The 25,798-nt window shown below is 40.6% G+C and overlaps 1 protein-coding gene across 1 annotated transcript in view; it reads left to right on the top strand.

Annotated features, from left to right (window-relative positions):
• LOC133232783 (E3 ubiquitin-protein ligase RNF213-like) overlaps positions 1–25,798 on the top strand; it is a 129,217-nt gene that overhangs the window by 89,073 nt on the left and 14,346 nt on the right. Inside the window, 17 exon segments of the mRNA XM_061392638.1 lie at positions 881–1,035; positions 2,194–2,400; positions 2,723–2,904; positions 3,485–3,605; positions 6,963–7,063; positions 7,177–7,359; positions 8,062–8,216; positions 8,316–8,415; positions 15,970–16,081; positions 16,871–17,084; positions 17,330–17,520; positions 18,312–18,434; positions 19,231–19,341; positions 20,283–20,522; positions 20,848–20,929; positions 21,755–21,789; positions 23,592–23,686. Of these exon segments, the coding sequence (XP_061248622.1) occupies positions 881–1,035; positions 2,194–2,400; positions 2,723–2,904; positions 3,485–3,605; positions 6,963–7,063; positions 7,177–7,359; positions 8,062–8,216; positions 8,316–8,415; positions 15,970–16,081; positions 16,871–17,084; positions 17,330–17,520; positions 18,312–18,434; positions 19,231–19,341; positions 20,283–20,522; positions 20,848–20,929; positions 21,755–21,789; positions 23,592–23,686 (2,407 nt within the window).

Raw genomic sequence — 25,798 nt, 5'->3', positions numbered from 1 at the left:
TTCCTTTAAAAGCTGGCAATTCTATTGCTATATGACCCAGCAATCTCACTGCTGGGAAGACACCCTGAGGAAACCAGAATTGAAAGAGACACATATACCCCAATGTTTGTTGCAGCACTATTTACAATAGCTAGGACATGGAAGCAACCTAGATCTCCATTGGCAGATGAATGGATAAGGAAGTTGTGGCACATATACATAACAGAATATTACTCAGCTATAAAAGTGAACACATTTGAGTCAGTTCTAATGAGGTGGATGAACCCGGAGCCTACTATACAGAATGAAGTAAGTCAAAAAGAGAAAGACAAATACTGTATATTAACACATATATATGGAATTTAGAAAGATGGTACAAATGATCATAGATGCAGGGCAGCAAAGGAAACATAAAGAACAGAGTTTTGGGCTCAGTGGGAGAAGGCAAGGATGGGGTGATTTGAGAGAATGGCACTGAAACATGTGTATTGCCATATGTAAAATAGAGACCAGTGCCAATTCGATGCATGAAGCAGGGCACTGAAAGCCTGTGCTCTGGGACAATCCAGAGGGATACGGTGGGGAGGGAGGTGGGAAGAGGGTTCAGGATGAGGGGAACACATGTGTACCTGTGGCTGATTCATGTTGCTATATGCCAAAAAACCATCACAATATTGTAAAGTAATTATCCTTCAAATAAAATAATTAATTGAAAAAATAAAACATAATGATAAATAATAACAAAAATTTTTGATTAAAAATGATGATAAGAAGGTGGCCTTAGTAGAACCATGTCCGTGTCCCTGCATTTAATGGGTAAGGGAAGTCATGGTCGACATCCTTATCGCAAAGCATTCTCTGTCTCTCTCCCCACCCCACCTCCCACTGCCCTACCCCACAGGACTGGCAGAGAAGTTACTGGAGCTCTTTCAGAAGACCGCATTGGGCAGTTTTCTTGCTCAGTTCACTGTAGACCAGCAGCAAGAACTTCTTCAGTGCTACCTGAAAGACTTCCTTCTCTTGACCATGAAAGTGTCCACTTGGGAACAGTTAAATGTAAGTATTGACTCGGTGTCTGGGCGAGGCTGGTATATCATGGACAAGATGCCAACATGAGAACTCTTCCTCAACTGCTGGAGCTGTAATGTTTGTGTAACAGAATGTAGTCCAAGAGGACAGTAGTGTGAGAAAATGCCACTCACATCTTCAGAACCCTTGGGGCTGGATGGTTAGCCCACCTCTCAGCACCCCTAAAACAAGGAGCTTTTAGTAACAGGAACAAGATCTCCAATTTCCTGGGACATCTTCATTTTAAATGTTTAGTTTTTCTTAAAGAAAATTAGGTAAATATTTAACTGACCACAGCAAGATAATAATAACTGAAATTTCAATGGAATATTGAAGATTTCAAACTTCAGTATACATAAAAAAGGAAACTGACAGATTTGAGAACATACAACCAAGAAGATTAAGGGTTAATAAAGTATTCTTAGAAATCAATAAGAAAATCCCCTTATTTAAAAAAATGAGTGAAAGTTATTAATTAACTAATAACGAATAATTATACAGATGTCCAGGAAACACTGGGAAAATTCTCAGCCTCACTAGTAAATCAACAAGCATGAACAACTTTTAGATACCATCTTTGCTTGTCCATGTGGCAAAACTGGTATTTAAGACAGCCAGAAGTTCCTCCATTGCCAGTGAACAGCATGGTGCTTCTGGAAAACTGTGTGTTGGGGTGAATGCAGAACTTTACAAAATCTGAATAATCAGAGATGTGGACAATTATTTTATTCACAGAAATGTTCCTTTCATTTTTATTTCTAAAAATGGAAATTTAGAAGCAATTTAATTATCTAAAATTAGAGTTGGACAAATTAAAGTACAGTCAATTGATTGGTTAATATGTAGCCATTAAATACGATTTTCTTCATGTGTGCCCATGGTAGAGAAATGCTTAGAAGTTAAAGTGGAAAAAAAACAGGAATACATTTGGGGATCTATTTGGGGACCACAGGAAGAGGAGGTATGGATCTAAAAATGTCTAGGAAGGACAACGCCAAAATGTAGACAAGGGATGTTAATAGTGTGCATGGTTTTTAATTTTCTTTTTTGTCATTTTTGAATAGTTCCAATTTTCCACAAGGAAAATGTATCTTTCTTAAAAAATAGCTTACAAATAATAGAGTAAAAGCTTGTTTTTCATCCCAGGTTCTGCAGATGGCTCTGTGGTCCTGCGTCAATCAGCTGAATGCAGGAAGGCCAGAGGAAGAGGTCTCCTTACTGTCAGTACACCTCGCCTACCACCATTTCAGAAGCCGGCTACAAAACTTCTCCAGGATCTTGACTATCCACTCCCCAATTTTACTAAGCCTTACAAAAGGCACACAGAACCATAGCTGGGCTTTACGTGAGATGGTATGGCCCCTCTTGAGGACATTTCATGCCTGTAGCCCAGCTTGACCTCCTCAAGCTAGTGGAGAAAGGGGGTGCTCCCACCACCACCCTGGGAAGGGAAATGGGAGACATCTTTACTGGCACACACGTCAGTGTGGTTCTTCAGTTAGAATGCATCTAACTCATGCCTCCTAAATCCCAAGACCATGAAAGGGGAAGCTACAATCCTGGAACACAGGAACAACTTGGGTGACAGCCAGGACCTCCGACTTAAGGTTTAGAGCAGCCCAATGGGGGTCAGGGGACAGACTGCTCAGTCAATAGCCTGTTCTCTGCTCCCCAGAGTCTGGATGTGTTGGCAGCAGTGGCCTGTGCTGAAATGCTGACAGAAAACCTCCTGAAGCCCAGTCCCCAAGCTTGGTTACAGACTGTGAAGAATCTTTCCATGCCACTGGAGCTCCTCTGCTCAGAAGGGTACATGCAGGACTGTGGGATGATGACCAGAACCCTCATCAGAGATATCAGGTAAGACCCAGGAGGCCCAGGCATATCAGAGAAAGAGAGCAGATGTTCCTATTGCAGGAAGTGGGCCTTTCCTCATTCATTCTATAACATCTGTGGAAGCCTACTTAAATGCCAGGCATCGCAATGATCCTAGAAAAACAGAGGAGAGAACTGAGCATTCAGGGAGTGCACAGAGTGATGGGGGTGACACAGAGGTGAGCGGATTATTACGATCCTGTGGGAGAAGGAGCAGCTGCAGAGGACCCCAGCAGGGTGACAGAGAAAGGGCATGCACTCGGGGTAGACTTCCCAGAGGACAAGTCCTGGGCTGGCCTTTAAGGGCGAGGTGGGAGTCACCAGACGTGGGCAGAGGCATGGAACTTGAGTTGTCTGAGCTGGGAGTCTGTGGGAAGGAGAAAGACAGAAGTGGGTAGAGGTCAGGGAGAACATCACAAAGGGCTTCTACCCAATTCATCTACCTTCACACCTGCTCCTTCTCTTATGTTTCAACCCCTGTGCCTTGGAACTACCTCCCTGCACCTCTGCCCTCTGCCTCAGGTTTTTTTGTCAGAGCTGAGTGAGGGAACCCCTCTCTTGACAGAACCCACTGGAATCGCATTTTCTCCATCTCACTCTTTGTGGAGCACGTGCTGCTGGAGACAGAGAGTCAGATTCCTGAGCTGCTCGAGCTGGTGACCGACTATGTCTCCTTGCTGAACAAGGTGAGTTTGGAGACTTGGCTTGTCAGGCATGGATCTGCCTCTTTGTAAGATGAAGAACAGTCGAAGCATGACCCAACTTTTATCAGTTGGGTGGTACATTCCCTTTCTGCTCTGACAGTTTTATCTAGAAGTGCTAAGGAAAATGATTTCATCATATAAGCCATTAAAATTCCGGTGTTTAATTTTTACCCTCTCCTGAGTGTTGTCAGGATATGTTATTTAGGATTCCTAGAAGGATAATGAACTATTCATGCAGCAAGTACACTTGGGAAAGCTTTGGGAGGACTGAAGGGTGGGCTCCAACCAGGCCTCAAGTGGCCCCAGACCAGACCAGCAGCCTGGCCCAAGGGGACTTGCTAAGGTCAGGAAGATGGGGATCCAGGAGAATGCCATTAGACTTGTGGACTTCCAAACAGTACTGTTGGTGGGATCAAGGGCACAGGAAGACCCATGTCCCTGCCCCTCAACACCGTTTATAAAGTTGGTGACACACAGGATAGTACCCTTCAGAAAAAGCGACCGTCCTTTCAGCATCAGTGGCCTCTCGGGGAAGATAGCCTCTGCCTATCAGGAACCTCACACAAGCAATACCAGTAGCTCTGCTGTGCAGCCTTAGAAATGTCTTTTTGTGACTGGCATATTTCATGTTCTCAAGGTTTATCCACATTGTAGCAGGTGTAAATTTCCTTCCTTTTTAAGATTCCACTGTATGGATAGAGCACATTCTGTTTATCCAGCCATCTATTGATGGGCACTTGGGTTATTTCCACCTTTTGATGATTGTAAACAGTGTTGCTGTGATCCTGGGTGTAGAAGTACCTGTTTGAGTCACTACTTTAATTCTTTTGGGTTTGCATTTAAGAATGGAATTGCTGCATCATAGGGCAATTCTATGTTTGACATTTTGAGGAATCAATATCCCATTTTCCACAGTTGTCACACCATTTCAGATCCCTACCAGCAATGCCCCAGGGCTCTAATATTTACACATCCATGCCAACACTTGCTATTTTCCATTTTTTAAAAAAAATAACAGCCCCCTTAATGGGTGAAGGGATATCTCATTGTGGTTTTGATTTGTATTTCCCTAATGACTAGTGATGTTGAGCATTTTTTTCATGTTCTTATTCCCTATTTGTAATCTTCTTTGGGAAATGTCTAAAGTTCTTTGGACTTTTTTGAATCTTTTGATTAACAGATCATATTTTTCAGAGTGTTAGAAACTCATATCATTTCCAAGTAAAACTAATCCTCAGAATTCAAGGACACTCAAAATCATAGTCTATAAACATCATTCATTATTGGATTGTCCAAAAAGTTTGTTCAGATTTTTCTGTAAAATGTTCTGAAAATAAAATATTTATGTTTCATAAAATGTTATGGGAAAACCCAAATAAACTAATACATAACTCATTTAAAGATAAACTCCAAATGATTATTTCAAAGGGTTCTGAAAAAGCATTTGAGGACATTTATAACAGTAAAAAGATACTCTTGCCAGATTAGAAATAGCAAGGCACTCTCCTTCAGCAGATAATGCCCAAGGACAAACATAACATAAAACATCTACAGTAAACATGCCTAATCAGAAAATTCCCTAAGGACATCCATTAAACTCACTATCTTATATCATTAAAGATAAGCCTTTGCTAAAAAACAGTGTTTCTACTTCTAAATACATACCCTAGAGAATTTTCCCATTTGTACTGACACATTAAGAATGTTGGATACAGAATTGTTGGAAATTGCAAGAAATTTGGGAACATTCTAAATGTTCATCAACAGGTAAAGAGATGACCAGTATATGTGTCAACAAGTACCATGCAGGAGTTAACATGAATGATCTGAATCTACTTCTGTCAATGAAAAATGCAGTTTGCAGACGTTTAGGTACAATGTGATGTCCCTGATACAAAGTTTACAATATTCAAAACAACAACAAGGTTTTTATGCATGCATGCAAATCTAGTGAAAGTGGGAATTTAGAAATGTGTTCTTCAGAGCTGAGGGTGGGGGTTTGGGGGGAAACAGCAGATATATAATTAGAAAGGGGTACACTTGGGAGTTGAAACTGTACCTGTAACGTTTCATTTGTTTAGAAACTGATAAAGCAAATATTCAAAAAGTGCTAAGATCACTTAAAGCTTGGTGGATACACAGATAGTTATTTTATTATCATTACAGTTTGAAATATAATGGAAAGGGGCATTAAGACCTTAAAAGAAAGGAGGAAGAGGAGAAAAACCAGAAACTGAGAATATCGGCCTTGAACCCAAAGCAGGATAGTTACAAAGGGCATTCAAAGTTAAAGAAACTGCTAAACAAATAAAAAAGCCTTGAACTGCAGATACCAGAGCCCTAACTGGGCAGCTCCTCCAGCGGGCTGTTTTCTTTTTTTTTCTTTTGTTATCCTCTGTAATTTATTTTATGTATTTGAAAACATTATTCTGAGAAGTCACTGCAGGCTTCTATAGACCAATACAGAGATCTGAGATGTAGAACAGGTTAAGAATACTGGTAGACATTCACATTTAATAATATAAATAAATGGAGGGAGCTAATACACAAAAAAGTTTCTATGCTCAAATGTTTAAAAAAACAATAATACCATGGGACCTATTTTGAGTTAATTGCAGATTTCAATTCTCATTAGTTCTACTGATTTTCAGAGATATTCTTTTTTGAAAGTTGAAGAAAAAGAGACCCTCCCAACTCTCTGGTCTATGCACGGTACAATAGTGGGTGGATTAGACAAGGTTACATTTCTACTCTGATAAACCCACAATGGGTAAAGGAACACATAACTGACCATCCTGCTGTCCAGTCTGCAGACACTGCTTGCCGAGAATCTTTTCTTGTATTCTTTGTTGCCTGATTTTTCGTTTCTTTAATGTGGTTAAGAACCAAATTACTTACTGTGTAAGGAAAAATTATAATCAAGGTTTGGTCATAATTTCCTTGATTTTTCCCAAACAAATCACCTGTTACCCTCAGTCACAGAAGCCACAGAGGCAAAAATATGTAACTAGAATCCTCATGGGTTTCAGACTTTACCAAACATTTAAATGTAGAAGGAAATGTCAACCCACTCCAGTATTCTTTTTTTTTTTCTGTTCATTATCTGTGTATATCTTTTTTATTTTATTTTATTTTTTAACTTTACAATATTGTATTGGTTTTGCCATATATCAGCATGAATCCACCACAGGTATACAAGTGTTCCCCATCCTGAACCCTCCTCCCTCCTCCCTCCCCATACCATTCCTCTGTTTTCTTGTCTTTGCTGCCTTTCTGCTCCCTGCCCTTCCTCACTGCTAATTAGCTCCACCCACACCCTCGACTGCCCTTCTCCTTCAGTGCCTACTTGAGGACTCTGACACCAAGACCCACAGGCCTTTCATCGCAGTGATGACTACTGTTCGTGAATGTAAGGATCAAGTGACAAAGAGCCTCAGTAGGTGAGCTCTTGGATTTGGGATCTGCAAGGGAGAGAGAATTCAGAATCTTTGGTACTTTTGCTTCTTACGGCCGGGTTCTCTGCTTTAGAACTGATCACCTTCTTGGCTTCTAGGTTTGTGGTTCAGCCATGCCCCATCTGTCTAGGAGATGCACAGGATCCTGTTTGCCTGCCCTGTGACCATATATTCTGCCTGCGCTGCATTGAAGTTCACCTCACCCGAGGGCAGATGGGATGCCCCCATTGTTTAACCAACTTACCAAACACCTTCTCTCCAACTGTTTCCCAGGAGCACAGGTAAAACACCCTTTCTCTTGAGAATGCTTCCTCTTTTTTTCTTCCTTTTTGGGAAATACAGTATTCAGAAATATAACTATTAATCTTAGAAAACCTGAAAGCCGAGAAGTGTCCTAAGAAAGACGACTAATTATTTATGTACCTTTATAAAACACCTAGCATCTCAAAATATTCTCTCCCCAATATATGCATGTGTACAGATTAGGGAGATAGAAAAATTAGAGGAAATAAACCAGAAAGTTGTAAACTAATTAAAGCCATCACAAGTACCCAAAGAGTTTAGATGCAACTGGTTTATCCTCTTAATGTATAAATGCAATCCATGTTCTATGACCTAAGGATAAAACTAACATTTGTATGGCTAAGAGCCTTTCAGGGAAGTAGTTAAAATTAACCCAGGTCATTGATTTCCCTCCCTTCTGATGCCTCCTAAAAATGGAGCACAAGACAAGCACAGTGGATGGGATCTTTGAGAAACTTTTAGGATATGAAGGCTATTGCTAGACGGTCCAAATGATCAAAGTGTTTCTCAAAAAAGCTGAGTTATGTACTGTCTATTGCAATTTTGTTCTAATCTATGTAAGGAGATACTTGCATCTTTTAATTAAAAAATTTCTATCCAAATCCCAAAGCACTCTGTAGGGAGGGACTCTGGAATACATTGTACAAGACTTTTGACCATGGTTTTTAACCATTCCCAAGGGAGGTCATTGAGAAACATGCCCGCTTCCGGCAGATGTGCAATAGTTTCTTCGTGGACCTGGTTTCTACCATGTGCTTCAAAGACAATTCTCCACCTCAGAAGGAAGTGGTCAAAGACCTGCTATCCTTACTCTTTGTAGAGAAGGCTCCCCAAGGTGAGTGGCTGTCTTTCCATAGAGTTAAAAATTCAGTGCTTCATCTCTTTTTTTATGTCTGATGTGAACAATGATCTACCTTCCTCTTTCTGGTTTTAGGATGCTGTGAACACACAAAATCTCTTTCTCCTTTTGATGATGTTGTGGATAAGACCCCCGTGATCCGCTCAGTGGTACTGAAACTGCTTTTAAAATACAGGTGAGCACCACGAACATGAAGTTGCCTCGGAAACATCTTGACTTCTTTGTTTTTTTTCTCCTCATGGCTTTTTCTTTGCCACAAAGCATTCTTTGCAGAACTGGTAGCTAGCTCACTATCTGGGAAAGCTTCTTTAGCAAGAGATGCCCTGGTTCCTTTATCTGTATGGACTGTATCCTTGGCATATTCACATGCTGGCCATGAGTTCATTATGGCCACAAGCACACGACTAGGAAGAAGACAGATTTGGGGGAAGGGGACAGAGCACTGTGAGATGTGTGGGTACAGGAAGTGGGGAGTCAGGAATCTGCAGTTCTCATCTTAGTTCCACAGCTACAAAGTTTTGTGGGTTTTTTTGGACGGTGACTTAGAATCTCCATTTACCTGCCTTGCCCTTGATGTTGTTTTAAGTTTTGCTTCTATTCTTAAGTTTCTCTGATTCTATGAATGTAAAGAGAAGCCCATGTGCTATTTTAGAAAATTCTTAGAAAGCTGGTCTGTATTCAGATGACATCTTTTGGAAGATACTTGGTATCTCATCCTGTGTCCTGACTTGTGAGGGTATACCTTGAGGTGATGGCAAAATCAAGATGCCATTAAAAAGTTCCAACAGAGACAGCTATTTCTTTTTTTTTTATTTTATTTTATTTTATTTTTAAACTTTACAATATTTTATTAGTTTTGCCAAATATCGAAATGGATCCGCCACAGGTATACATGTGTTCCTGACTCGAGATAGAGATTAGATTTACATTTAAATCACGGATCTGCTGTAGCCTTGTCTACAGACATTTTATTTTGCTGCTTTCCCTCCCTATTATTTGTGAAATAGTCTTTTCAGACAGGATTCCTGGAAGATTTTCAACTAAAATTTTTTAAAATACATTTTCTTACAGAACAAGTATCTTACCATACCTGAAAATGACTTTTTTGGTTTGTTCTTGTTTTTTAGTTTTTTTATTTTTAAAATTGATTAATTTATTTTAATTGAAACAACAATGAATATTTTTCATGATAAAAGATACAACTCATAAGGAAGATGGATATTATAAGCCATTAGACACCTTAGCAACAAAGGAACAAAGGTACATAAAGTAAAAAACAGAAGAAATATAAGGGAAAAGAAAAAATATAAAATCATAGTGAGACATATTAACATTTCTCCAAGAATATTTTATCAAATGCAGAAAAGATAAGAATAGAAGCATCTTGAGTGATGTCATTAATAATTTAAATATAATAGATTTATATTTAATTAATTTATATTAATCATATCCTACACAAATATATTTAAAACTTTATATCTGCAAAAAGATAAACAGTACTAAATTTCAAAAAGTAAACTTCTTTTTTATGTGTGTGATTCAGTTATACATATACATATATATTATTTTTGAATTTATTTTCCATTATAGGTTATTAAAAGAAGATATTGACTATAATTCCCTGTGCTATACAGTCAACTTTTGTTGCTTATTGCATAGCTATTTTTTAAAATTAGATATCTAGCATTCTATTCATACTAAGTCAAACAAGTGGAATCAAAATGCCATAGATTTTTTAGTTAGGCAAAAATTCACAAGTTTTCTAAAATATATATATGTTACATATTTATATATGTTATATATATGTATACAAAAGCTTTTCTCCTATGCTTGATAAAGGCTTGTGAAAGAACATCAAAAAAAAAATAAGAGATGGAGAAATTGGAAAACATGAACTAAATGAAATGGGAACACTTAATATGAAATAGAAAAAGTGAAACAAACTAGATAAAAGTAGAAGATTCTCATATAGTTCAGTTGTTGTTTTTTTTTTTCCATTTTGAATTAATTTTATTTTATTTTTAAACTTTACATAATTGTATTAGTTTTGCCAAATATCAAAATGAATCCGCCACAGGTATACATGTGTTCCCCATCCTGAACCCTCCTCCCAGTTCAGTTGTTTTTAAACATGGCAGCTCATTAAAAACATATCTGGAGCTCTGACCAAAAAAAAAATAAGAAACACCTAGGCATTTGTATTTTTCAAAAAATTCCAAGATAATTCTGATATGCATATGGATTTTAATAATTGATTACAGCCTTTTATTAGATCCTAGTTTTGGCGATATAAGGGTCTATTAATTTTCTGTTGACCAATCATTATACAATGGTATTAAGTGTGTAATAGTTACATAATCACAATAGTAAAAGATGTTTATCGGTTTTCACAACCAATAGCCCGACAAAAAATAAAAGATAATTACAATTGCAAGCCATAAGGAGAACATGATTAACCTAACAATATAAAATAATTGCATATAATTTGGGGGGTCATGCACAGTGATATAGTAAGCAGAAGTGCATACATGCACATGTTTTCATCTGCTCAGTCTATTTCTTTTGAATGGTGCATTTAATCCATGATCCTATTACCATTTTCTTAATTGTTTTGGGTTTATTTTCTATAGGTAGGGCTTTCCTTCTCGTTTTCTACCTAGAGAAGTGCCTTTAACATTTGTTGTAAAGCTGGTGCTGAATTCTCTCAACCTTTGCTTGTCTGGAAAGCTTTTGATTTCCCCATCACATCTGAAGGAGAGTCTTGCTGAGTAGAGTATTCTTGGTTGTAGATTCCTCCCTTTGATCACTTTAAATGTGTCATGCCATTCCCTTCTGGCTTGTAGAGTTTCTGTTGAGAAATTAGCAGATAGGCTGATGGGAATTCCCTTGTATGTGATTTGTCATTTTCCCCTTGTTGCTTTTAATATTCTATCTCTGTCTTTGATTTTTGTCAGTTTGATTACTATGTGTCTCGGTGTGTTCCTCCTTGGATTTCTCCTGGAACTCTCTGTGCTTCCTGCACTTGGTTGATTATTTTCTTTCCCATGTTTTCAGTTATTATCTCTTCTACTATTTTTTCAGATCCTTCCTATCTCTCCTCCTTCTGGGACCCTATATTGTGAAGATTGGTGTGCTTAATGTTGTCCCAGATGTCTCTTAGTCTGTCTTCATTTCTTCTCATTCTTTTTTCTATATTCTGTTCCACAATAGTGATTTCCACCATTTTGTCCTCCAGGTCATTTATTTGTTCTTCTGTCTCAGTTATTCTGCTATGGGTTCCTTCTAGTGTACTATTCATCTCTGTTTGTTTGTTCTTTAGTTCCTGTAGGTCTTTAGTAAACATTTCTTGCATCTTCTCAATTTTTGCCTCCATTCTTTTCCCAAGATCCTGAATCATCTTCACTATCATTATTCTAAACTTTTTTCTAGAAGGTTGCCTATCTCCACTTCATCTAGTTGTTTTTCTGGGGTTTTGTCTTGTTCCTTCCTCTGGGACATAACTTTCTGCTTTTTTCATGCTGATTAACTTTCTGTAATATGGTTTGTTTTTGTCTTTGTGGGGTTGTGGTTCTTCTTGTTTCTTCTGTCTGCCCTCTGATGGAGGATGCTAAGAGGCTTGTGAAAGCTTCCTGATGGGAGGGACTGCTGGTGGGGAAATTTGGGTTTTGCTCTAGTGGGCAGGGCCTTGTTCAGTAAAGCTTTAATCCAATTATCTGCTGATGAGTGGGGTTGCACTCCTTCCCTGGTAGTTTTTTGGCCTGAGGTGACCCAGACCTCAGATTTATGAGCTCTTATGGTAGGGTTATTGGGAACCTCCAAGAGGGCTGGGCTTCCCTGATAACTTGGTAAAGAATCTGCCTGCAATGCAGGAGACCCTGTTTCGATTCCTGGGTCAGGAACATCCACTGGAGAAGGGATAGTATACTTGGGCTTCCCTTGTGGCTCAGGTGGTAAAGAATCTGCCTGCAATGCAGAAGACTTGGGTTCAATTCCTGGGTTGGGAAGATGCCCTGGAGAAGGGAAAGGCTACCCACTCCAGTATTCTGGCCTGGAGAATTTCATGGACTGTATAGTCCTTAGGGTCACAAAGAGTCGGACATAACTGAGTGACTTTCACTTTCACTTCACTTCACTCCAAGAAGGTTAACACCAAAAGGGACCTTCCTGGAGAAGGCAATGGCACCCCACTCCAGTACTGTTGCCCAGAAAATCCCATGGATGGAGGAGCCTGGTAGGCTGCAGTCCATGGGGTCGCTAAGAGTCGGACAAGACTGAGCGACTTCACTTTCACTTTTCACTTTCATGCATTGGAGAAGGAAATGGCAACCCACTCCAGTGTTCTTGCCTGGAGAATCCCAGGGATGGGGGAGCCTGGTGGGCTGACGTCTATGGGGTCGCACAGAGTCGGACACGACTGAAGCGACTTAGCAGTAGCAGCAGTGATGTGTTTATGTTGGGCTCACTCTTAGCAGTGTTGCTCATTTGTGGAAAAGTAGTGTCTTCAGCTGGGTTGTATTCTGCTTTATGTGTAAATACACGATTGTATTGTCTACATCAACACACATATGACTGTACATATAAAAACGGATCCTATGCATTGCAAAAAAAAAGGAAAAAAAAAACAAAACTGACAGTTGCTGCCAGTTCCCCGTGCCTGTGGTAAACCCTTGCTGAGCCATATCTCCACAGGAGACCCTCCAAGACAAGCAGGTAGTTTTTGTTCAGTTTTCTGTGGAGTCACTGCTCCTTTCCTCTGAGTCTTGGTGCACACAGGTTTTGTTTGTGCCCTCCAGGACTGGAGTCTCTGTTTCCTCCAGTCCTGTGGAAGTCTTACAATCAAATCCTGCTGTCCTTCAAGGTCAGATTCCCAGGGGATTCCCAGTCCCTTTGTCCAGTCCCTGAGCTGGGAGCCCTGACATGGGGTTCTGAACCTTCACAACAGTGGGAGAGCTTCTTTGGTATTAATATTCTTCAGTTGTGGGTCACCCACTTGGTGGGTTTGGGGTTTGATTTTATCGTGATTGTGGCCCTCCTACCATCTTGCTGAGGCTTCTTCGTCTTTGGATGTGGGGTATCTTTTTTTGGGGGGGGTTCCAGCATCCTCATATTTATGGTTGTTCAACAGCTAGTTGTGACTTTGGTGCTCTCAAAGGAGGAGATGAGCACATATCCTTCTACTCCACCATCTTGAGCCGGAAGCCTGAAAATGACTTTAAGGCATATATAGAAAGAGTTGACTTGAAAAGTGAAAAGAGCCTCTTGCTATTCTGTGATTTTTATTAATTTTGGTGAATGAGTGAAATCTGTACATGTGAATCTCTTTGCTTAAAAAAAGGGAATAGTACAATCAATATGCCTACCCCTTGACATATAGTGTAGACACAGTAACATGAGTACAAACTACACTCAAAGGTAAATACTTTGTTCTGAAATACAGAGAGAGTAAAGTTTATAGAACTGATCTTGGAATAAAAAGCTTGAAACATAAAACACAATTTAAAAATCTGCATTGTCATTCTCTCTGGGTTGAGAAATACTTGCTCTCTCAGTCTTTTGTGGTTTGAGTCTTTTTGTATATTAAGAATGAGTTGGGCTGGGGCCTTCCCTGGTGGTCCAGTGGTTAAGATTCCGTGCTCCCAATGCAGGGTGTCTGGGTTCAATCCCTAGACAGGGAACTAGATCCAGTGTGCCACAACTAAGACCTCATGTACTGTAGCCCGCCCAGATCCTCTGTCCATGGAATTCTCCAGGCAAGAATACTGCAGTGGGTAGCCTTTCCCTTCTCCAGGGGATCTTCCCGACCTAAAGACAAACCTAGGTTTCCTACATTGCGTGCACTTCTTAGCATCTGACCAGAGTTGGACTTAACTAAGAACCAGCCCAGCAAAATAAATAAATATTTTTTTAAAAAATGAGTCAGACTGGACTTAGAAATACTTTATGAAAACATAAGCACCTGCTCTCTGGGAAGACCCACGCATGGGACAAGGTTGATGAGACTGCACATAACACTAAGATGGTATCTAGCTTTTTTAATGTGTCGATATTCACACTGGTGCTACTAAAGGAATGAAGAGTAAAGCTTCTGGCATCTTAGCGCAAGGAAAACCCTGCTAGTGGCCAGTCTGTCACCACTGTGCACATGTAGTTTTTAAAGGTGCCAGATTCACTTAATGTCCCTAATGAAGCTATAAAAATTATTAATTTTACTAAATCTCTACTCTTGAGGATATGACTTTTTAATGTTATGTTATAATGAGAGGTACACACAAGGCCTCCAGCTACACACCAAGGTACAAGATTACCTCAAGGAAAACCACTCCAACCGTTTTTTAATTACATGCTGATCTGGCTGCTTTTTTGTGGAATACCACTTGTGCTTGAAGAATGATTGACAAACAACACTTACTCAAACGTGGTCATTTGACAGGTAATTTTCTTGAAAACAAACTTGAGATGAGCCTATCACATCAAGAAAGAAAATTGATGGTTTTGTTACTAATGATAAAATTCAAGCTTTTAAGCAAATATTAAAATTTTGGAGCAAATTCCCTGGGGATCCAGTGGTTAGAACTTTCAGCTTTCACTGCGGAGGGCCCAGGGTTATTCCGTGGTCAGGGAACTAAGTTGCTGCAGCCTGTTGATGCAGCCAAAAATAAATACATTAAAAAATATATAATAAAATTTTGGAAAACATTTATCCTCCACTGGGAGCTTGTCAGTTTTCTAATACTTACAGACTTTTTGATGACATGGGTGGTGAATATGAGGTTTTATATGCATATGAGGTTTTAAATATATATATCAAAGAATAAAAATGTGTCAACGTTTTCAAGATCTGCATACCTCAGTGAACCAGTGTTTTTTAAGTGACTGATGCTTGATGTCACAGAATCATGCACTGGTCAAAAAGAAATCCATTTAAGTGCAAGTTGGATCATTTGATTTCAAGTGCAACTAACCTTTAGAAATGGTACAGTGCAACTAACCTTTAGAAATTACCATTTGTTAAGTTTTCATATAGTGTCAAAGGAGAATATCCACAGTTACTTGAAAAGACTACTAAAATATTTCTCCCTTTTCTAACTACATAATGTGTGAGACCATACTTTCCTCATATAATTCAATATAGTGCAACCTATTAATACGAGACACAGATTTGAGAATCCAGTGAACTTCTGTTAAGCCAGGCATTAAAGAGATTTTTAGGAGTGAAAAACAGTGGCCTTCTTCTTACTAATCAGCTTTCGTTTTGGAAAAGGTTTTTTAATATTATTTGTGTTAACGTATAATGAGTTTAGTATGGTTGTTTTAAATGAATTGGTAAATATTTTCAAATTCTTCATTTTAATTTCTAGTACTGTAAATATCAATAGATATAACCTTCAGAAACAAAAGCTCTCTGGGCTTTTCAATAATTTTTAAGACTGTAAAGGAGTCTTGAAGCCAAAACATTTTAGAACAGCTGGTCTATTATAAAATAGGAAATTTCATATTCCAAGTTGATGCTAGATTATTCTTCTGGAAATTTTGTTGCAAACTATATATACACCTCTATGTATGTGTGTGTGTATATGTGTGTGTATATATATATATATATATATAATTATACAAGAAGGAGGGATGGCTGATAGGCAGATAGGTAGATATACATAACCTTTTTTTTTTTTTTTTACAAAATGGGTTTCCAGATCTGAGCTAACCAAGTATACTATTTATCCTGCCATAGCTTTCATGACGTGAAGGAGTATATTCAGGCTTATTTGTCCCAGTTAGAAAATAAACTGTTCCTGGCTGAAGATAAAACTGAACTGTACATGTTCTTTACCAACTGCCTGGAGGTAAGCTATCATATCCCTGCATTTCATTTGCAAACTCATGGAACCACATGGTTTACGTGATGAAATAGTGTTTTTCTGAAAAAGTACAGGATATAATTAGGTGGTAATATTAATGGATGCTCTGCTCCATTAGGGGAAAAGAAAGTTTCAAATGCATTGCTTCTTCCCTCAGAAGATGAATATATTGGCATTTAGGTGCATGGGGCTTCCCTCATAGCTCAGTTGACAAATCATCTGCCTGCAATACAGGAGACTTGGGTTCGATTCCTGGGTCAGGAAGATCCCCTGGAGAAGGAAATGGCAACCCACTCCAGTATTCTTGCCTGGAGAATCCCATGGACAGAGGAGCCTGACAGGTTACAGTCCATGGGATCGCAAGAGTAGGGTACGACTTAGCGACTAAACCACCACCACCACCACACAGGGGGAAGAAAAGCGTAGACGATTATGCCACTAAAATTGATGATGCCTGTCTCCAGGTGGAGAGACTATGAATACTTTTATTTTTTATTCTCTTCATATGTTAGTTACTTCCAAGAATGTTAAAAACATATGAAAAAATTAGAATAGATTAAAAAATTCATCATAGCTTTTCTTTTTCCCTCCTTCTGGACCCTAAAATTAAAAGGGATATTAGATTCCATTATTCAAAAAATGTACACTCAAACCCACAACACTGTTCTTTATCCTTATTGCATTATCCAAGACCTCACTGGTGAAATTTCAGAGATGGGAGAATTGTAAATAAAAAAGAATAATATCCTTTCTTTCTGGTCCTATGTTCCTTAGGATTCAATATATGAGAAGAATAATGCTTTCTTCATAAGGGATGAATTGAAATACCTGCGAGAGGAAGGCCACTTCCTTACGACATACCAGCCAGTGGGATGCAGCCAATGGCCTGCTGGTGAGGCCTCAGTGGAGCACATGCAGAAGATGGCCCGCATCCGCCTCTGTCTTGACAAGGCATCTGAGATCCTCGCCGAGCTTCAGGATGGCTCAGGCAGGTCTTCTTCCCAACCTTTCTTGACCACAGGCTGGGAGACCCCATGATTTAGAAATTCAGCAAGTGTGGGAAGCTGGTTCTCAGAATAATACTGGTCTGTACCATGGCCCCTTTCTTCTAGGTTAGTTCTCTCAGTGTGAATTCCCAAAGGGTAGGCACAGAGCTTTTACTAGCCTCTGTTCCAGACAGTTAACTGACAAGTACCCTCACCAATCACTTGGCCTTTCTCACTGGCTCTGCAGAGGTGGCGGAGGAGAAGCATCGCTACCTGCAGCAGGTGGAGCGCTTCTGTGCCCGGGTCCAGAATGACTGGTACCGAGTGTACCTGGTCAGGAAGCTCACCAGCCAGCAGGGGATGGAGTTTGTGCAGAGCCTCTCCAAAGAGGGCCATCCGGCCCACTGGGTGTTTCCTAAGGAAGTCATCGCACAGCAGGTGAGAAGGGCAGTCCGGCAGCCCCAGTGCTGTCTCAGCTCCCCTGTCCCATCCACCCCTGGAAGAGGGCTGCTGTTTCTCCTTTCCTCCCTGACCTTCTCCCACATCCATCCCAGAAAATGCTTGCATCTGGTTTGGTCTGGTCCTCTGTCTCTGGGTTTCAATTGACCCAGCTTGTGATTATCTGCCTAGGAGATAGGTGTGTGTGTGTGTGTGTTTCTGGTTTGTCATCTTCCTGAAGAGCATATGTAAGCATCACTTCTGATTGAGTTCAAAACAAGAAAAGCAAAAGAATGCTTCTGTGGCTTAGGCCTTTAGCAGATTAAAAGTCATTCATCCTGAAAAATAAATCATTTTTATCCCCGGCAGGCAACACAAGAAAGGACTTAGATGACAGAGTTGCAGTCATTTTGGCTTCAGGACTGCTCAGTAGTCCTCTCCTAGTGCTCAGAAATGAATTTTACTGTCCTGGGGTTACAAAAATGGCATTAAAAATCCTGGCTTTTTTTTTTTTCCTCCCAACTGAAGCTTAAGTCCTTTGGTGCTCTGCTCTGAGTGCAGAGGGAAAGCGGCTACAGTATCACCTCCCCTAGATTTCCGCCCACTCTTCATCCAGTGAGGAGGAGGTGCCTCCCAAACAGCAATGAGCTGCCATGCTACCCAGAAACCTGGTTCAACTGCCCTAAACCTTCAGTGATTGCCTGGTTCCTTTACCTATCAAGAAGGTTCTTTGCTCAATATTTCCCCTACTGTACCCACTGTGGTTAACCCCTGTGTTCTTGGGGTTGCAGAGGGATCATCCAGGCCAGATGGATCCATATCTGGTGCATGGGAAGGACTACAAGGCTGTCCGAGATGCAGTGGGCAAAGCCATTCTGGAATCCAAGCCCCTGGCCATTGAGACTGCTCTGGAGGTAGGCCAAGCTGGCAGCTGCTCTGTGTACACAGTGGGCCCTCACAGCCCAAGTCTTGTCTTGTTAGTGTCTAGAGAGGCCCAGAGGGTGACATGCTACACTGGAAGTCCTGTCCATGGCCTCGTGAGCTCGCCTGGCAAAAAAGGAAACAGCAGATGTTGATTTGGGTTGGTGGGTTTGCAAGAGGCCACCGGCAGCTCCTATCTGATTCATTTATGTCCATGACTTTCTTTGAGACCCTGCTGAAAAGCTGCTTCAGGATTCCTCTGCTCTTAGATGTGATGGCACGGGAAGCAAAACCTCTGTCTGTGTAGCTACATAATTTCCATAGAGACATAAGCATGTATTTATTTTAATAGACAGGGGGTTTTTAGAACCTAATCTTTAAATTATTCTGGTCTTATTTCCTTTCTGAGTCCTTGTTTACCCTGGCACTTTGCCAGGAAAAGAAGAAATAAATATCCTGGCACTTTGCCAGGAAAAGAACAGCTCAGGAAAAGTTCCTAGGACCAGTGAAGTAGTCAGAAAGAGAACAGATGGTGATCTCTGTTACTTCTGTTGTAAGCTATTTGATAAATATGCATTGTGTTTAATGTGAGAATATTTATGAACGGTTGTTTCCCAGAAGATGGTCCTGAGGTACAGGGTTCCAGGTACCTACAGTATTGGGAAAGGCTCCTTCACTCTCTCCAAATAAATCTCATTCTTTATTCACATACAGATAACATGAGATTCTGGCCCTGAGCTATATCTGTATAACTTTGTAAAGTCTCACTTGATGTCCTTCCTTTTTCAGGCCTGTAGGAGCTCCACAACTCAGAAGGCTGTCTACCTACTGTTAGCACTTTTTAGAGAGGTCACCACTTTGTACAGATCCCAGAATGCGGACCTCCATCCTAAGCCACAGGTGAGTATCAGCCTCCAGGGCTGTGTTCATAGTCTCATGATTTGAAGAGACTTTTTGAAAAGAGGTAAAATTCACAAACACTGGGACTGCCCTGGTGGTCCAATGGCTAAGATTCTGCGCTCCCGATGCAGGGGGCCCAGGTTTGATCTCTGGTCAGGGAAATAGATCCCACATATCACAATTAAGACTGGATGCAACCAAATAAATAAATAAATATTTGTTTATTTTAAAAGAAAGTCATGTACACCAATTATGCCCATAATTTTTAGAAGTCTTGGATGGAGGTTTTCAGCCTTCTTATGAAGAGGAACTATTTTCTGTTTCACCCAAAGCTTTTAGAGTAACAATTAATATTACAGTTAAAAAAATAATTTATGGACTTCCCTGGTGGTCCAGTGGCTAAGACTCTGCACTCCCAATACAGGGGCCTGGGTTCAATCCCTGGTCAGGGAACTAGATCCCACATGCCATGACTAAAACCCATTGAAGCCAAATAAATTTAAAATAAATAAATAAAAATAAAGTTGTCTTTAAAAAGAACATACAATAATGTTTTCCAAAACAGAATTATCAAAACTAGTGCTTGCACATGTGGTTTCTGTGTTCATGGAGGAGATTTCTCTGGATAATTCCCCCTCAGGCAGTAATCATTTAGCCATTCTAACCTTGATTTAAAATTTTTTAATGCAACTTCATTTGTTTATTTATTTATGGCTGCGCCCTGTGTCTTGAGAGGTCTCAGTTCCCCAACTAGGGATTGAACCTCAGCTCCTCGGCGGTGAAAATGGTAGTCCTAGCACTGGACACCAGAGGATTCCTCTTAAGCAGATATTTGATAAGTTTTTGGTATCAAAAAGCATGACTAACATAAGAGAAAACCTTTGGTTTTTCTCCTGCTATTCATATAATATTTTTATTTGATGTATTTTTTTTCCTGTCAGCAATGTGAGGCTATGAAGAAATTCATTGAGAAAAGCAACACCTTGTCTCCTGATATCAGCGCTTTTGCAATATCCCTTGTGAATAATGAACTACCCCTGCTGAGGACAGGTCCTGGGGTCAGCAACCTGGAAGGGACAGTAATAGAAATGGCTGTTCATGCTGCAACTGTCCTTCTCTGTGGACAAAGCCAAGTCTTAGGACCCCTGAAGAATTCGGCCTTCTTCCCACACCTCATGGTGGTAAGACTGGGATATGATTTCTTCTGCCTTCACAGGGAAAACTTTAGAGACCCAGCCGGTACCTCAGAAACTGTTGAACCTGTTTATCTTGTAGGTTCGCCGTCTTCCTTTCTCACTTGATGCTTCAGTCCACATGATGGCGAAAGCCTTGCCTTGCCCTTTGTCATTTCATAGAGAGCTGTTCTGTGTTCTTCATAGAGAGCTTTTGGGGTCGAGAAGAAAGAAAATCAAGGTCACATTCTTACTCAAGGCCTCTTGCTGAGCAGCGACAGCCAGTCGATGTGTTCACTAAGCTAAAGCCAGCTCTGCTTTTTTGACTTTTCAGAATGCCTTTCTTCCAACGATGCCTGAAGACTTACTGGCTCAAGCTAGGAATTGGAAGGGTCTGGAAGAAGTCACGTGGTACAGTAAGTGCTGGCCTGTGGCAGAATCCCACTCCTGAGCTTTGAATAGCAACCTAAAACTACAGAAAACATCGGTACAGAATGGGGGTACATGGGTTTGTGCCTGAAGGGTCCAGGGTGCCTGCCTCCTCCTGCCATGGGTGCCTTTGCAAAACATGAACAGTTTGCGGGAATTGGTACCTGCTGACTGTGGATGAACCAAATCATTCTTTTTCTTAGTCACAGGGAAAGGGTCCTTCCGGATGCACTTCTGTTTCCTGGAATACGCCCTTTGGGGGAGAAGGGGGCACTGGGAACCACATCAGAAACTCAGTCTAGGGCCAGCTCACAAAACAACCAAGGTTTTGACCCAAAGATAGTTATTTTAGAAATATAGACCTGAGGGAGGAAATAATATAACCCATGACCTGATGTAAATTTTGCCATTGTCCTGAGTAAATAATCTTTTAAAAGTAGTTTTAAAAGTTGTTATAAAACCTGCTCACAGCAAAAAGAAAAAAAATCAAAGAGAATAAATAGGAGGGTATAAAATACTATCCATTTTGCCTCCAAAAAGAACCCCTTCTATGAGCCTATAATCTAGTTTCTCTTTGCTTTGTGAAATTAAACCCAGACACTATTTTTCAATGCTACAAGTTGAGCTCCTGGTATGTATCAAGTATCTATTAGTAAACTAGCAGAGTTTAAGATTTCTGGTAACATGCTTGGGTCATCAAGTCCACGTCATTATTTGGTTAGACCAGAAAGCAGGGAGTTAGGTTTGCCTTTTAATGGTGGGTCATTAGGCAAAGCCTCACCAGCCAACATTGTGTCCTGTTCTTTCAACAGCATGTCCCAATGGTCACGTGTGCTCTGTAGGAGAGGTGAGTCTTGGTATTTGGGATAGGGTTTGTGGGGGCTTCAAAATGTGTGTTCCTCCTCCAGGTCTAAGGAGGGGGCCCATGAGGGAGGAGGATATTTGGAGACTGGACCTTTGGAGAGAACACAGACTCATTTTGACAGCTGTTCTATGGGGCTTCCCTCATAGCTCAGTTGGTAAAGAATCCACCTGCAATGCAGGAGACCCCGCTTCAATTCCAGGGTCGAGAAGCTCCGCTGGAGAAGGGATAGGCTACCCTCTCCAGTATTTTTGGGCTTCCCTTGCAGCTCAGCTGGTAAAGAACCTGCCTGCAGTGCAGGAGACCTGGGTTTGATCCCTGGGTTGGGAAGATCCTCTGGAGAAGGGAAGGGCTACCCACTCCAGTATTCTGGCCTGGAGAATTCCATGGACTGCAGTCCATGGGGTTGCAAAGAGTCAGACACGACTGAGTGACTTTCACTTTCACTAGGTATTCTGACTAAACCTCCAAACGGTATGAAGGTTTTCCAGCCTGGGTTTCTTGACCTCAGCCCTGTGGACATAAGGCCTTATTGTGGGGCTGGCCTGGGCATTCTTGCAGGTTTACAAGCATTCCTGGCCTCAACTCACCGGACGGCAGTAGTATCTTGTCTCACACAGTGTGACAAATAAAACTGCCTCCAGATGTTGCTCAAGGTCCCCTGAAAGACCAAACTGCAGGGCTGGAACCATGCTGGCAGTCCTTCCTGGCCACTACAGTACAGAGTCAGTAACAGAGGTCTTTGTGATGACAAGGTGTTGACTAGACTGCAGGCTAGATTACTAGCCCAACAAGGAGACAGTCTAGACAGCAAAGGGTAGGAAAAGGAGATGCGTGGCTTGTAAGCCTGTGAGGGGAAGATGCGTGTATTGTTCATGTCTGAGTCCCAAAGCATCTAGCCAGGGCCATTCATAGTGTCATCTATACATGCTCAGAACAGGCTATTGAATTGAAACAGACAAATGTTATTTAATACAGTAAATAAGCAGCATGGAGGATAAACTGGATACATGCTTCGCACCTTATATTTCTGAGCTTCTCACTTCATTATCCATGTAATGGGATTAAAATAGATTCTTCCTAAGACTGCTCCCAGTTCTGAAATTCTGTGGTCCAGAAATCTGAGACTGGTTTGATTTGTTACAAACTATTAGTCTATTTATAGTAGCACACAATCTGATTTTGAAAAATGAACCTTTGGAAGTAGTAAATCATATGGTGACATTGTTTAAAAATAAAAAAGTCTAAATGGCATTAAGGAATGCCATTTAAGGAAATCAGTTTGGAAGCTACTGTAGTATTCCTGGTGTTAGATAATGAAGCACTAAACTCATAGGAGAATGAATGGAAAACAGTGATGAATGTGAAAATAAAAGATTGAATTTTGTATATTTGTCTATAAAGTGTCTGGGAATAAAACTTAATAGCCTCTACTCTTAAAAAAGTCTAAATTTTCCCACATACAACATAGTTGGCTGAAGAAGGAAATGGCAACCCACTCTAGTGTTCTTGCCTGGAGAGTCCCCTGGACAGAGGAGCCTGGTGGGTATAGTCCATGGGGTCGCAAAGAGATGGACACGACTGAGCGACTAACACACACACACACACACACACCACAGTTGGCACGGAGTGCCTGCCCTGTCTCCCAGGGCTCCTGCAACCCCACCTGACATACACATACACTGAAGGAAGCAATCCTATTGGCATCCACTACCTTCTGTGCTAAGTATGGGCTCACTCTGGGATTTGTCCAAACTGATCTGGGGTCACATTTGTGTTTCTCCTAGTGTGGCAAGCCGACGGAACAGAGTTTTTGTATTGACTGTCGTGCTCCAATTGGAGGGATTAATCACAAACCGGAGGAGGGATTTCGTGTTATCGAGTATGCAATTTTCTATTTCATTTCTAAATAATCGAACCATGTGCTTTGTGGCTGTTTATATTCCAGCTGATAAATCAATACTAAATATATTATCAATTACAATAGCACATTTGGATCTGGGTCATGTTGGATATCAACGCCAAGGTCTCTGTGGTCATTCAGTAGTGAGGCATTTGATCTGTCACTGGCTAACTGGGCTTTTAATGCAAAAATAGACCATACCTTAATACTTATTAATATTAATACTTTTTTTATGGGTAATACATTTTATTTTATTTTTTTAAAATTTTATTTTATTTTTAAACTTTACAGCATTGTGTTAGTTTTGCCAAATATCGAAATGAATCTGCCACAGGTATACATGTGTTCCCCATCCTGAACCCTCTTCCCTCCTCCCTCCCCATACCATCCCTCTGGGTCGTCCCAGTGCACCAGCCCCAAGCATCCAGTATCGTGCATCGAACCTGGACTGGCGACTCGTTTCATACATGATATTATACATGCTTCAATGCCATTCTCCCAAATCATCCCACCCTCTCCCTCTCCCACAGAGTCCATAAGACTGTTCTGTACATCAGTGTCTCTTTTGCTGTCTCGTACACAGGGTTATTGTTACCATCTTTCTAAATTCCATATATATGCGTTAGTATACTTTATTGGTGTTTTTCTTTCTGGCTTACTTCACTCTGTATAATAGGCTCCAGTTTCATCCACCTCATTAGAACTGATTCAAATGTATTCTTTTTAATGGCTGAGTAATACTCCATTGTGTATATGTACCACCCCTTTCTTATCCATTCAACTGCTGATGGACATCTAGGTTGCTTCCATGTCCTGGCTATTATAAACAGTGCTGCGATGAACATTGGGGTACACATGTCTCTTTCCCTTCTGGTTTCCTCAGTGTGTATGCCCAGCAGTGGGATTGCTGGATCATAAGGTAGTTTTATTTCCAGTTTTTTAAGGAATCTCCACACTGTTCTCCATAGTGGCTGTACTAGTTTGCATTCCCACCAACAGTGTAAGAGGGTTCCCTTTTCTCCACACCCTCTCCAGCATTTATTGCTTGTAGACTTTTGGATCGCAGCCATTCTGACTGGCTAATATTAATACTTTTTAATTCAAATATCTTCCAGTTGAACCTTGGTTACAACCCCTGTAGAAATTGCTTGACATAAACAGGGTGACCAGATTCAGGGGAAGTTTAAGTCTGTCATTTACAAACTCTTAGCTTACTCTTTTTTTTTTTTTTTTTTTTTGAGAAAAATAGAGGGACCTAGTCAATCTTATCAAATACTTCAGAATCCAGCTAAAAACTGGATCTCATAATCCCACACTTGCTCATTAGACAAGTATGGTTGTAAATGCTCCCTTAATAGGAGGTGTGACCTCTCTACATTGATCTTATAGTCTAGCTATTTTGGTGCTGTTACAGTTTAAAATATTCTAACCTGTTATCTCCATAAACTATTAGAATGTCCTAGAATCTCCAGTATCATTTCAGCTGAACACAGCCATCACACTGCACCTCCCATCTGGGTGTGATGCCAAATCCTTTGCAGAGATTGGATCCTAGTTTTTAATGTGGGAAAAGGAGACCAGTGTGTATGTACTTCCATGTTAATGTCAGCTACTCCAGACTCTGTCCTTTGCCTGCCTGCTGCTCCCCCACTGATTCAGGGCAAGAAGCAGGTCCAGACCACCATCCTGACATATGGCCCCAGGAGTAGCACAAACAGCCAGTTTTGTTTTAATAATGATTTTATTTCATTATTATTATTTATTTGCATTTATTTTTTGCAGCATTTATTCCGGTACCTTAAGTTTTTGTTCCTTCAGTTTCTTCTGGGATATCTTTTTCTTCTGTGCAACCTCCTCTTCTGGTTTAGGAACAGTCTGTTCTTTTTCAGAAAGGATCATCTCAGTGTGGCAGGGAGAGCTCATGGAGGGGTTAATCCAACCCTGAGCTCTGTAAGTCCTGTGCCGCACTGTGGGGTTTTGTTCACCTGGCTGTGCTCGATAGGCAAGATAACCTACATCTAAGTCCTTCAGTTCGGCATCACCTTCTGCATTTTTGAGCGTGTGCAGTAAAAATTCAGCACTGTTTTTCGG

Source organism: Bos javanicus, chromosome 19 (genome assembly GCF_032452875.1).
Source record: "Bos javanicus breed banteng chromosome 19, ARS-OSU_banteng_1.0, whole genome shotgun sequence".
NCBI lineage: Eukaryota > Metazoa > Chordata > Mammalia > Artiodactyla > Bovidae > Bos > Bos javanicus.
The sequence above is the reverse complement of the archived record's forward strand: the minus strand, read 5'-3'. Positions and strand labels throughout refer to the sequence as shown.